The sequence below is a fragment of the Cydia amplana genome, chromosome 13 (genome assembly GCF_948474715.1).
Source record: "Cydia amplana chromosome 13, ilCydAmpl1.1, whole genome shotgun sequence".
Classification (NCBI taxonomy): domain Eukaryota; kingdom Metazoa; phylum Arthropoda; class Insecta; order Lepidoptera; family Tortricidae; genus Cydia; species Cydia amplana.
In genome coordinates, this window is record NC_086081.1 from 16,474,908 (window position 1) to 16,488,774 (window position 13,867).

Consider the following 13,867-nt stretch of genomic DNA (forward strand, 5'->3'; position numbering starts at 1 on the left):
AAACCATATTTTGTGTACAGTTTTAGAATCGTCTTTCAAAATCCTTTATTTTAATACCCAACTCGATAGGTTTATAAGTTTTATTTTTGTTTCGGTTGCACAATTTGCAGTGCATAATCCGCCATATTGGTTTTGTGATGACGTCACATAGCCTATGTTACTCGGGATGACGTAAGGATTCCAATGACATCTCAAACACCTAAATCGGTTCAGGCACTTAGCTGTTACGGTGTAATAAAGAAACTTACATACCCACATACAAACATGAACCCTGAAAACAATACACTCTTTTTTTGGGGCAGTCGTGTAAAAATACTGGAGATTTAGTGTAGAGCTGAGGGGCTACCGCGAAAACGGAATTTCGCAAATTGCGGGGATCTTTCTCTTTTGCTCTAATGAAGGAGTAATTAGAGTGACAGAGAAAAGTGCCCGCAATTTGCGAAATTCGGTTTTCGCGGTAGCTCCTCTGCATTCCCGAGAGTCGCCTTGTAGAAAGAGATAGAGCATATGCGTGATATCCAAGGTCAGAGGTAAATCCGCACTTGTATAAAGTGGACTTAAATAGGTACAAATAATGTAAACAGGTAAATTAGTTAATTTACCTTTTTTTAGGGTTCCGTAGCCAAATGGCAAAAAACGGAACCCTTATAGATTCGTCATATCTGTCTGTCTGTCCGTCTGTCTGTCCGTCTGTCTGTCCGTCCGTATGTCACAGCCACTTTTCTCCGAAACTATAAGAACTATACTGTTGAAACTTGGTAAGTAGATGTATTCTGTGAACCGCATTAAGATTTTCACACAAAAATAGAAAAAACACAATTAATTTTTGGGGTTCCCCATACTTCGAACTGAAACTCAAAATTTTTTTTTTCATCAAACCCATACGTGTGGGGTATCTATGGATAGGTCTTCAAAAATGATATTGAGGTTCCTAATATCATTTTTTTCGAAACTGAATAGTTTGCGCGAGAGACACTTCCAAAGTGGTAAAATGTGTGTCCCCCCCCCCCTAACTTCTAAAATAAGAGAATGATAAAACTAAAAAAAATATATGATGTACATTACCATGTAAACTTCCACCGAAAATTAGTTTGAACGAGATCTAGCAAGTAGTTTTCTTTTAATACGTCATAAATCGCCTAAATACGGAACCCTTCATGGGCGAGTCCGACTCGCACTTGGCCGCTTTTTTTCGAATTCTCGCACTTTTTGCAGTCAACCATGATTTAATCAATAGTTTATTATACTTATTTAGACATTATTAGTTCGCCATTTGTATTTTTATATTTTTCTTATTATCTTGTAACTTTAATTTGTACCACTTCCCGATATCTGATTCAGTTGAATTTTGTAGTAATAGGGGATATTACTGCAATGTTCTTCCGCCAGAGTGCAGCACTAGCACCTATCGTAAACCATAGAGTAACTTATACATACTGTGCCTTAAACTGATTTTTGACAAGTTTTCACAGACAATACATCAAGGCGGTTTGTTCAGAAAAGGTCTACCGGGAAACGCGAAAATCGAAACTCAGCTATCGGCCTCTTTATCGCTCGAATATGCAAGAATGATAGAGAAGTTTGATAACAAAATTTTCTACTCTCTCGTTTGCGGTAGACCCTTAGATTGTGACTGATTGTGGTAGTGGCGTCCCCTACGCAGAGTTTCGCGTAATATTCCCTATTCTGTAATTCCGATGACAATGCAATAGGTACGACTACGTACAAAGATGTTGTTCTACTGAATATGGAAAAAAACAACAGTCAATTCAATTCAATTATTCAATGTTAATATGTCTCACAACAAAACTGTTCACAAACAAAATTAGATTAAAAACAAGATTTCAACGAACAAAATAATTTTTTCTTGCAATGTTCGTTTAAGGGTAACATTCCATTTCTGACCGCAGCTGCACTACTGGTACTGAACGCGTCGCTGTTACTGTCAATTTCCATAGTAAAATAAACAGTAGTGCAGCTGCGGTTGGAAATGGACTGTCACCTTAAGTTTCTGCCTCGAAAAATTGCACTGTTCTGTGTGTTCAAAGCCTAAATAAAACGTTTACCAGCATATCGTCACGTTTAAACAAGTTGTTTAAACATAATTAATTATTGAAGCACAAATGAGATTTCACAGACAAAGTCTTTAACAATACAATAAACTATGAATCAAAAGTATAATGGTTTCCCGCGATAACAACCGTCACAGCGGTGCGTTATACCTAAATTCATTTAATAAATTGTATCTATTAATTTATTAAATTATATGAAACGGTATAATATTGACGATAAACGGTATAATATTGGTATAGTCTGCGACGTTTTAGTAGTCGACACGACGACGACACGACAAAAGATCAGAAAAGTGCCACTTTGATCCCTCCTAGCAGGGAAGAAAAACGCCTTTTTCGAATAGGTGATTTGAAAAGAATATTGACACAAACTGCGGTTTAAACGTGAATGAAAACATCAAAACCCGGCAGCCGCTAGTGCACGTGCTAATAAAATCCTGCAACTCGCAAAACAAAGGAAATTCGGTGAAAACAAACGAATTTGGGGAATAACGAGACGCAAGATAACCATGATTTAATGAATGCGGCGAACTTTGAACTGGAAGCCAATTCGAACTTACATTCTAACATCAAAATGATGTCATTTAGTTATCATTTTCGCGTGCATGTCGCTCGGACTTGCCGGACGCGAGCGTGACGCACGGGCGAATACCTAATAAAAAATGACATCATTAAGATATCATTTTGATGTGAAAATATATGTTTGAATTGATCTTCTAAACCATGCTGCTGCTGCAGTTAGTTTAGCTTACCGAGTTTCGCAAAGCCAGAGTATATAGGTAGGTACTTCCACAAATAACGAATTTTCTGAAGAATTATTTGATATGATGCCAACGGCCGCTTTCTAGCACCGCACCTCTTGCCATCGGCAGGGTGTTCATCCCACGCCATATAATAATTATAATACATTGTAGGTTATGAAGGTAGTTAATTAGTAAATTAAGTTTACACAGAGTCAAGGTAATTTCTCCTTATGTACAAAGGTGCATGCATGCATTACCTAAGCTGACTAGAGGTGCATTAACAGCAGTGCAAAGATCAACAATTATGTCACAGATATATCCTGGGCGCGGTGACTAATGTCCGTTATTTCCGGGCCTGGAATTAACTATGCCTCTGTTTTGTCGGCCTGTCTACTTAGGCACGTTGTAAGGCACAAGCGGTGGACCATCTTTTAAAAATGTTCTTTGTGCTGGTTTTGTTCCGGTAAAATCTTTGAAAGCCACGCCGTGCGCGGCGGGTGCACGGAGCGGGCGTACGCACGCGGGTGCCATTGTTGTAGGTTGTAGGTAAATCTATCGCACGCGTCCACGTCATGGCTCCTCTACACGATGGGCCAGCGCCGGCCACTCCAAGGGACGCAGCCATGCGGTAGAATAAATGCGCATAAATGCGTCCCTTGGAGTGGCCGGTGCTGGCCCATTCGTGTAGAGGAGTCATCAGCGTTGCTCATACTATTTTTCGTTAACCCGCTCACCCGCTCGGCGCAACCGCGCCAGGTGGTCGCCCTGAGCCTTGACGCCTATTGGATGCGCGATGGTTGACATAAGCTGTTTACACACACTTGTTTTTTTAAATTTAGGCACACGTAAGCGTAAAGTAAGGTTCAGGTAAGTGGAAGGAAAAGATTCGAGGTCTAGGTACACCCCAGCAGGGGGTAACAGGATGGAAAGAAGAAGAGAAGAAACGTATTTTTTTTTTAAACATGTCACTGCAGACGCTAGAACTAGATCCTTGCGTCGACAGGTTGTCTAACCGCTGCAATTTGAACCCATTGTCTTAATGAAACAGCCCGTTCTACACATTATGCATTTCTCCGGGTCATTTGTGTCTCGTGAATAAACAAACGGCGGGAATGCACTATTTACATTTGCATCAAATGGGATAACCCATTTGAAATTTTGCGATTTGAAATGTCGGGGACGGGCTTTCTGAGGAGCCGAAATTTTTTCTTGATGTTCCTGAGCATGTAATATTATAATAACTGGATTACATACTTAGGAACTGCAAAGAAAAACTTTTGTTGTTATTTTCTAGTTTGCAACATTATAGAACTTTAACCACCGATGGTCAAATCAAAATGGTGATTATATTCAATCGATTTATTACGGAAAACATTAACGCAGGTGTCTGTATGTGTACAAGCTGACGTAGCATATTAATTATGAAGTGACGTTGTCAACAAAATATCAGCAAGAATATCACTTCAAAATGAAAAATTACAAGATACAAATCCCTCTCCCACTTTTTTCCATCCTCTTATACAGGATTTTCCCCCTTATTTCATTGAAATAGAGTTCTATTTAGCATATTTATAAAACAGGGCACTTTTTCACACCTGTTCCCTGAATTTGACTGATCGCCCGTCCCTTTTGATATGAATTTTTATTTCGATTATCAAATGTCTCCAGCTATTGCGTGGTTTATTGGCTATAGGGGGCATAAGGCAATATTTATTACATCAGGATTTTATAGAGAAATTCTGATATTTGCTCAGCTGTATAAGCTTACGATAAATAAAGAGCCAATTCTACGGGTTAACTCATGTATTTTTCGTCACTCGCTGCGCGATATGTTTCAGAGTGCCTAGGGCTCCATTTTTAAAGCACTCATGCTGAGTATCAGGCGGCCTAGTCAAGGTGACAATCGCTATCGTTTTGCCATCGAATCGCTTTGTGTCTCTCTATCACTCTTCCCTATTAGTGTGACAGTGACAGTTTCGTTTCGATCGCTACGGAGCGTAAGCGATTGGCATGTTGGCTACGCAGCCTCTTCACATTGTTCGCGCAGTATATACGTTAGTATTTCTTACAACAGCTCAAATATGAAATTTTAAATGAATATTTTCCAACATAGATATTGTTTTAATATCCAATGTCTTAAAGCACTTCAGAAAGCTAATATTGTTTATAATTAAAAGGGGAGCCCATCAATTATGAACCTCTTGTTTAAACATTTCAATAAGAACAAAAACCAGGACCAGCGTCTTAGGTCTTTATCAAACCAACCAACTCCGAATGCAGGTCAAAACCAGGGATGTTGCGGATGCCGATTTTTTGACATCCGCGGATGCGGATGCGGATGCGGATTTTTAAAGTCTTACATCCGCGGATGCGGATGCGGATGCGGATGTCAAGATAGGTACATAAAAAACGTCAAATATTACATTTTAGTAATTTTTATTTCAAAAAACCGGACAAGTGCGAGTCGGACTCGCGTTCCAAGGGTTCCGTACATTAAATCCCACTCACGCTTGACTGCTAATTTCTAATAGGTTTTTTTGGCTAATGACTAAATTACCTAGCAGTCTAGCACTTACGCCGATGCTATGTTCCTGTACCGACCTGTTCCACATCCGCATCCGCATTAAATCCGCATCGATTTTATGCGGATGTGGATGCAGATGCGGATGTTGAAAATAACGCGGAAGTTCCGCGGTTGCGGATGCGGATGCGGATATTCGCAACATCCCTGGTCAAAACTTCACAACGATTCCAAAAGACATTATTGTGTACCAAAACTCTTTGCAGAATACTTGGAGGATACAACTAAACGGAGTAGCCATTAACAGGCTTTCCCCTCTGTCGAAAATAGGCGGCCAACGGTCATACACAATGTATATGGACTGACGTTTATCTGACATGGCTATTTTTACGTTACGCATACATTTGACGTTCCCCTCCCCCGCAAAAATCGGCAGACTGTTTTGTACAGAAAATTACAGACATGGCGTCTCCGTTTGATTATATCCTCCAAGGCAGAATATAATTGTTAGAGGAGATATTACGAAACTTGAAAATGTGCTACATGTGCTCTGTGGTGTGTGCAGTTGAGTGCACTGAAAACTGGGTATACATTATTAACTAGTTACTAGAAAAATCCTTCGATATTTTGCTATTTTCAAGAAAGTTGTTATTGAATACCACAAAGTTACAGTTGATTTAATATATCTACACTACGAGTATTTCTGAGGTTTGCACAGAATTTAATCATTCGATTTTATATTTGTACGAAATAGTACCAATATGTACTTAGCAACACCTATTTTTAGGGTTCCGTACCTCAAAAGGAAAAAACGGAGCCCTAATAGGATCACTCGTGCGTCTGTCTGTCTGTCCGTCCGTCTGTCAGAGCCTATTTTCTCCGAAACTACTGGACCAATGAAGTTGAAATTGGGCACACATATGTAAATTTGTGACCCAAAGATGGACGTGTAACGTAAATAAATGAATTTTAAATATGGAGGCCATTTTTGGGGGGTAAATGAGAAAATTAAAAAATTAAGTTTTTCAAACTATATCGTGTTCATAAAAATGAAAGAGCTCATTGTAAGAATCTCAAATATATTTTTTTTTATAATTTTAGGATATCTTCCCCCCCCCTTATCTTCGAAACTAGTGGGTCTAAAATTTTGAAAAAAAAATACACAATGTGCAGTCAATCGTTAGTCGGGCTTAATGTACGGAACACTTGGAACGCGAGTCTGACTCGCACTTGGCCGGTTTTTTTTATAATAACTATGCAAGTACCTATTCAAACTTTTTATTTTTTTACATTTAGTGGTTGTTTTTGTTTGTCATTCATCGTTACCCATTACAAACTAAGAATTAGGTATTGGGATTAGTCCGGTTTCCTCACGATGTTTTCCTTCACCGAAAAGCGACTATTAATTATCTTAAACAAAGTAAATAAAGTTGTAGCAGGCAATTATTATTTTATTAATTCTGTAAGAAGCCCCCAGCAGAGCACTGACGTAATAAACGCAAGCGGCGTGATTACGCCGTGAAGGGTCTCGGTGGAATCTGATTAATATGTTGTAGAGGTTCGTGAAGTTTCGGGTAAATTGTTTGATATAATGCTAAGAAATAAAGGAAAGTGGAAAAACTTACTGTTTCGGGCGAGACTCGAACTTCCGGATATATCCGGGTGTCCCAGAGTCACGAGTCTCGTTTGCAGACGTTTCGGATTAATACAAAGTTCATTAAAATTCTTTTTGTTATGAAAATACAAGTGAAAAACAAGTTACTTCGCATTCTGCACTGTTAAAGGTCATGAGGAAACCTACTATCGTACCAGGCGGCCTAGCCAAGGTGACAATCGGTTGCGGTTCGCCATCGAATCGCTTTGTGACTCTCTACCACTCTTCCATATTAGTGTGACAGTAACAGTTGCGTTTCGTTCGCTACCGAGCAGCGATTGGCATGTTGTCAACGGGGTCAGTATATTTTGCCACCTGTTTCACCCACAAAAAGGGGTCAATACATATTGCTTCTTGTGACTCTTATTCGCAGCTGTATTCATTCATTCATTCATTCATTCATTCATTCATTCATTCATTCATCATTTATTCATTCATTCATACCTGAGAAGCTGCCCGCCTTGTTTTCGCTTGCCCTCCTCCAGAGTCCAGCTCCGAATATAACTCGACCCTCTTCAAGCTCCAACGAAGTTGTCGTCGCATAATAATTATAAATACTATTTATATACGCTATACTGGGAATCTTGAAGAGAATCACATGTAGGTAATGAAATGTACAAATTTAATTTTAATTTTAGTTAATGTATATCCAAAAATATTATAATACTCGACAAAAAAATATTTTTCCAAGCTACATCGAAGCCTCAGTCGCACACTACAGTAGGACAACAGTCGGGATAGCGCTTACTGAGGTCGACTTCAGTTTTCTTGCATCCTGGCTTGACAAAGACAGCCCCGCAACTGTGGACATATGAAATATGTCATCGATTTGAACATATAAAGGGGCACACTGATTACCGGTCCACCGGACGATATCGGCCTGTCAGTTAAAAGCAAAAGGTGACAACTGACAGGCTGATATCGTCCGGCGAACTAGTAATCAGTGGGCCACTTAAGGTACCTACGTCAAAGAAGGCCCATCGTTTTTTTTTTCTTATATTTAACGAACGTACAGTTTTGTCTATGGCACTAGCGAACATGGACGCATAATTTGAACCCATTCACACGACATTTTGAAAATAGGCAAGCTTAAGAACCGGGGCCTTCTTTGGCGGATATTGGCAGATACCTTAATTAAGTAAACGTTATACCTATGATACAAAATGTATCTTAACTGTATGTAAATTTTAAACAGGCCATGTCTAGAATTTAAAACAGTCCATGAATGTTTTTGAGTCATTATTAATTTATTAGTTCATGGATCAAATCTCGTATTAAGTCGCATATTTTTTTACAAAAAAATAATAGATCAGTGATTACAACATTATTATTGGTACATTCTGTGAGTGAGGGAAATAAATATTACTATTATTAGTAAGTACCTACTTGATTTTTCATTATCATGGAGTATTTGTTTTATTGTCAGTGTAGATATTTTTTTGTAAAAGTCTTCTCAAACTTACGTTTCCCAGCGTGTTTCTCCGTTTCTCTGACAAGTATACAGTTCACATTTTTGATCTGGATAATAAGGTTTTTCGTAAGGCAACACCCTGTTTAGGCCCTCGATGTAGCATCCTTCTTGATTCGCTGAAATATTATATTCATAAAATATATTATACATAATATGCAATAATAATATTTATACTAATAGTGACTGTCAGCTATACACCTCGAAAACCCCTTTAGGTACACCATTTTGAAAAATTTCCGAAACCTGAATCGACAAGAAAAATCTAGGTATATATATATACATCTTGAACCTGCACACCAAATTTCACGAGAATCGATTGAAAAACGCAAAGCCCGTTTCTCAAAAGCTTGTAACTTGTAATACAAGCGGATGTCACTTTTTGACAGCTTTTGTTAGAAAGGGACTTTCACTTGTATTACAAGTTACAAGCTTTTGGGAAACGGGCCCCTGTAGACGAAAACTACATTATCTTAAGGAGTAGAGTTGCTTTTATTATAATTATAGTTATATATAGTTACTAGAAGAAATTGTGTTGGTACTGTTGGGAAAAGCGACTGTCTACTCTGCCCAAAAGTCTTATTATATCATATAAAGTAAATAAAAAAATCAATTAAATTTACCAAACTCAGCCGGTTTTTGTTGAGGTGGGTATATCGCTAGAGCGGCATAACCCATAGTGACCAAGGCTAAAATACCAACTAACTTCAACATTTTTAACAGTCAATCCTGTCAAAGCCAAAATAACAATGATGATAATTAGGAACCACGTTCCTTTTTATACTCACACTATCAGGCCAATTCGAACATAGACTGAGTAAATAAAAAAAAAATGATTTTGACTGAGATTTTCATTTAAATCATGTTATTTAGTAATCGCGCGTCTCGGCGCCAATACATGTACGGAAGTACCTATAGTTACGAGTTAAATGTACGATAACCAGACGATAACTGAATAAATGATGTTATAGTTTGTCAAAGGACTGTCTCATTTCAAACATAGACAGAGATAATCATACTATCTTTGTCTTACACTAGTACTAGCCAAAAGAAAAGGATGAGTAAAGTTTTTTTGGTTCTTATTTACTGACAAATTGGTTTGATCAACTATAGATATATCATTCTAGTATCAGTGTATTCGAATAGATCTGTATGTACATTTCAACCGTTATTAATGTGTTAAGCATCGTAATGCTCTATTTACCTATACTATATCCTGTAATATGAAAAAACCGGCCAAGTGCGAGTCGGACTCGCGCACGGAGGGTTCCGCACCATCAATAAAAAATAGAGCAAAACAAGCAAAAAAACGGTCACCCATCCAAGTACTGACCCCGCCCGACGTTGCTTAACTTCGGTCAAAAATCACGTTTGTTGTATGGGAGCCCCACTTAAATCTTTATTTTATTCTGTTTTAGTATTTGTTGTTATAGCGGCAACAGAAATACATCATCTGTGAAAATTTCAACTGTCTAGCTATCACGGTTCGTGAGATACAGCCTGGTGACAGACGGACGGACGGACGGACGGACGGACAGCGGAGTCTTAGTAATTGGGTCCCGTTTTTACCCTTTTGGGTACGGAACCCTAAAAAACGCTATTTATTACGTAGTAGTACAACCTTTAATGGCTTGATACGTGTTTTAAAGACACAAGTTTGGGTTGAATCTACTAAAATGTGTCTTTTTTTTAGGGTTCCGTACCCAAAGGGTAAAAACGGGACCCTATTACTAAGACTCCGCTGTCCGTCCGTCCGTCCGTCCGTCGGTCACCAGGCTGTATCTCACGAACTGTGATAGCTAGACAGTTGAAATTTTCACAGATGATGTATTTCTGTTGCCGCTATAACAACAAATACTAAAAACAGAATAAAATAAAGATTTAAGTGGGGCTCCCATACAACAAACGTGATTTTTGACCGAAGTTAAGCAACGTCGGGCGGGGTCAGTACTTGGATGGGTGACCGTTTTTTTGCTTGTTTTGCTCTATTTTTTGTTGATGGTGTGGAACCCTCCGTGCGCGAGTCCGACTCGCACTTGGCCGGTTTTTATATATTTGAACAATCGCGTACCTCAGTAAAACAAATATACATTATAAATAAAGCCGAGTCGATTTAATATGAACTTGTCAGTTGTGTCCATAGTAAAGGGGCCCACTAATTAACAGTCCGCCGGACAGTATCGGCCTGTCAGTTATTCGGAACTGTCAACTTTTTGTTCTAACTGACAGGTCAATACCGCCCGGCGGACTCTTAATCAGTGGTCTCCTTAATAGACAAAACTGACAAGTTCAATTTGAACCCATTCACACTTATATTTTGACAGTAGACAAGCTTAAGGGGGCCCCCTGATTACCAGTCCGCCGGACGTTATCGGCCTGTCAGTTGTTCGTAACTGTCAACTTTTTTTTGTAACTGACAGGCCGATACCTTCCGGCGGAATGTTAATCAGTGGGCCCCTTAAAAACCGGGCCTTCTTTGGTGTAAGGTACGACATAGTCGATGAACTAAAGATACCTACTCTAACGTATAAAACGTGATGCCTACAATCATCATCATATTTAAAGACTAAAAGTTTATATTTGCTTCTAAATAAACTTCATTTTATGGCCATATCTTGGAAAGATGAGAACATTGAATACGTTATGAGCTCTACGTGGAAACGTTACAATAGGACAATAAGGAAAATCAAATACTAGGTATACCTATTATGTATTCTATGTATTAACCGTCGTTTAAGTAGTAGTTACATTTATTGTACAGAAAAGAAAAACGTAACAGGGTAAATAAACATCATCACTAGATACCAAGGCAAACTTAAAAAAGAATAGTGTACAATTTCAAATACACATTATTATAAAACGGCTCTTCTATAATAGTATGAAATATCTGAAATTATTTTTTGCCTCAAACTCTAAGCTGTTCCACAAAAGAGGCATTGTTTTAGCATTGTGCGCCGGGTTGGCTATCTAGTTGCCTTTTGTTTAACAGTAGTTTGAGGCCAAAAAATAATTTCAGATAATCTATATATATAAATGCAAGTGTCCTGACTGACTGACTGACTGACTGACTGACTGATTCATCAACGCAGAGCCGAAACTACAAAAGCTAGAAAGTTGAAATTTGCACACTAGGTTGCATTTGTAAAGTGTACAAGAGATAAGAAGCGATTATGAAAAATTCAACCCCTAAGGGGGTTAAAAAGGGGATGAAAGGTTGTATGGGGTTCAAGATTTATTTTAAGCTAGGAATTTGAAACTTTGTAAAAATATATTATATTAAAAAATAAGAAAACTAATTTCAGCGTTTTCGAAAATTCATCCCCCAAGGTGGTGAAAAGGGGTTGAAAATTTGTATGGAGATCAAATATTTTTGTGAGTGTGTGACTTTAAACTTTGTATATGGGTATATTATTACAAGACAGGAAAAGTAATTTCAGCGTTTTTGAAAATTCATCCCCTAACAGGGTTAAAAAGGGGTTGAAAGTTTGAATCCATTACAAATGCTTTGAAACTTCTTAGAAAGGCATAATAGCCGATTACAAAAAAAGTAATTGCGACGTTTTAGGAAATTCAACCCCTAAGGGGGTAAAAAAGGGGATGAAACTTTGTCTTGGGGTGCAAATTTTATTTTAAGCTAGGACCTTGAAACTTTGCAAAAAGGTATTAAATTAAAAAACAAGAAAACTAATTTCAGCGTTTTTAAAAATTCATCCCCCGACGTGGTGAAAAAGGGGTTGAAAGTTTGTATGGAGATCAAATATTATTGAGAGTGCGGGACTTGAGTCTTTGTATAAAGCCATAATATTAAAACTCAAGAAAAGTAATTTCAGCGTTTTTAAAAATTCATCCCTTAAAAGGGTTAAAAAGGGGATGAAAGGTTGTATGGGGTTCAAGATTTATTTTAAGCTAGGAATTTGAAACTCTGTAAAAATGTATTATATTAAAAAATAAGAAAACTAATTTCAGCGTTTTCGAAAATTCATCCCCCAAGGTGGTGAAAAAGGGGTTGAAAGTTTGTATGGAGATCAAATATTTTTGTGAGTGTGTGACTTTAAACTTTGTATATGGGTATATTATTATAAGACAGGAAAAGTAATTTCAGCGTTTTTGAAAATTCATCCCCTAACAGGGTTAAAAAGGGGTTGAAAGTTTGAATCCATTACAAATGCTTTGAAACTTCTTAGAAAGGCATAATAGCCGATTACAAAAAAAGTAATTGCGACGTTTTAGGAAATTCAACCCCTAAGGGGGTAAAAAAGGGGATGAAACTTTGTCTTGGGGTGCAAATTTTATTTTAAGCTAGGACCTTGAAACTTTGCAAAAAGGTATTAAATTAAAAAACAAGAAAACTAATTTCAGCGTTTTTAAAAATTCATCCCCCGACGTGGTGAAAAAGGGGTTGAAAGTTTGTATGGAGATCAAATATTATTGAGAGTGCGGGACTTGAGTCTTTGTATAAAGCCATAATATTAAAACTCAAGAAAAGTAATTTCAGCGTTTTTAAAAATTCATCCCTTAAAAGGGTTAAAAAGGGGATGAAAGGTTGTATGGGGTTCAAGATTTATTTTAAGCTAGGAATTTGAAACTCTGTAAAAATGTATTATATTAAAAAATAAGAAAACTAATTTCAGCGTTTTCGAAAATTCATCCCCCAAGGTGGTGAAAAAGGGGTTGAAAGTTTGTATGGAGATCAAATATTTTTGTGAGTGTGTGACTTTAAACTTTGTATATGGGTATATTATTATAAGACAGGAAAAGTAATTTCAGCGTTTTTGAAAATTCATCCCCTAACAGGGTTAAAAAGGGGTTGAAAGTTTGAATCCATTACAAATGCTTTGAAACTTCTTAGAAAGGCATAATAGCCGATTACAAAAAAAGTAATTGCGACGTTTTAGAAAATTCAACCCTTAGGGGTTAAAAAGGGTATGAATCTTTGTCTTGGGGTGCAAATTTTATTTTAAGCTAGGACCTTGAAACTTTGCAAAAAGGTATTAAATTAAAAAAAAAGAATACTAATTTCAGCGTTTTTAAAAATTCATCCCCCGAGGTGATGAAAAAGGGGTTGAAAGTTTGTACGGAGATCAAATATTATTGAGAGTGCGGGACTTGAGTCTTTGTATAAAGCCATATTTATTAAAACTCAAGAAAAGTAATTTCAGCGTTTTTAAAAATTCATCCCTTAAAAGGGTTAAAAAGGGGATGAAAGGTTGTATGGGGTTCAAGATTTATTTTAAGCTAGGAATTTGAAACTCTGTAAAAATGTATTATATTAAAGAATAAGAAAACTAATTTCAGTGTTTTCGAAAATTCATCCCCCTAGGTGGTGAAAAAGGGGTTGAAAGTTTGTATGGAGATCAAATATTTTTGTGAGTGTGTGACTTTAAACTTTGTATATGGGTATATTATTAT

At 37.4% G+C, this 13,867-nt stretch overlaps 1 protein-coding gene and 1 long non-coding RNA gene across 2 annotated transcripts in view; both read right to left on the minus strand.

Moving 5' to 3' along the window:
- LOC134653613 (uncharacterized) overlaps window positions 1–13,867 on the minus strand; it is a 381,090-nt gene that overhangs the window by 176,602 nt on the left and 190,621 nt on the right. The gene's annotated exons all lie outside the window — the stretch shown is intronic.
- Window positions 7,679–9,202, minus strand: LOC134653301 (venom peptide HsVx1-like). The gene is made up of 3 exons (XM_063508629.1): window positions 9,082–9,202; window positions 8,454–8,577; window positions 7,679–7,791 (listed from the first exon to the last, which is right to left on the minus strand). Exons 1-3 carry the CDS (start codon window positions 9,170–9,172, stop codon window positions 7,695–7,697), a joined length of 312 nt encoding a protein of 103 aa, XP_063364699.1. The 5' UTR covers window positions 9,173–9,202; the 3' UTR covers window positions 7,679–7,694.

Coding starts and splice junctions, on each gene's coding strand:
- LOC134653301 (XM_063508629.1), bottom strand. CDS start 9,172: ATGTTGAAGTTAGTTGGTATTTTAGCCTTGGTCACTATGGGTTATGCC. Junction 8,578..9,081: donor ACAAAAACCGGCTGAGTTTG/GTAAATTTAATT, acceptor ATAATATTTCAG/CGAATCAAGAAGGATGCTAC. Junction 7,792..8,453: donor GGAGAAACACGCTGGGAAAC/GTAAGTTTGAGA, acceptor ATATGTCCACAG/TTGCGGGGCTGTCTTTGTCA.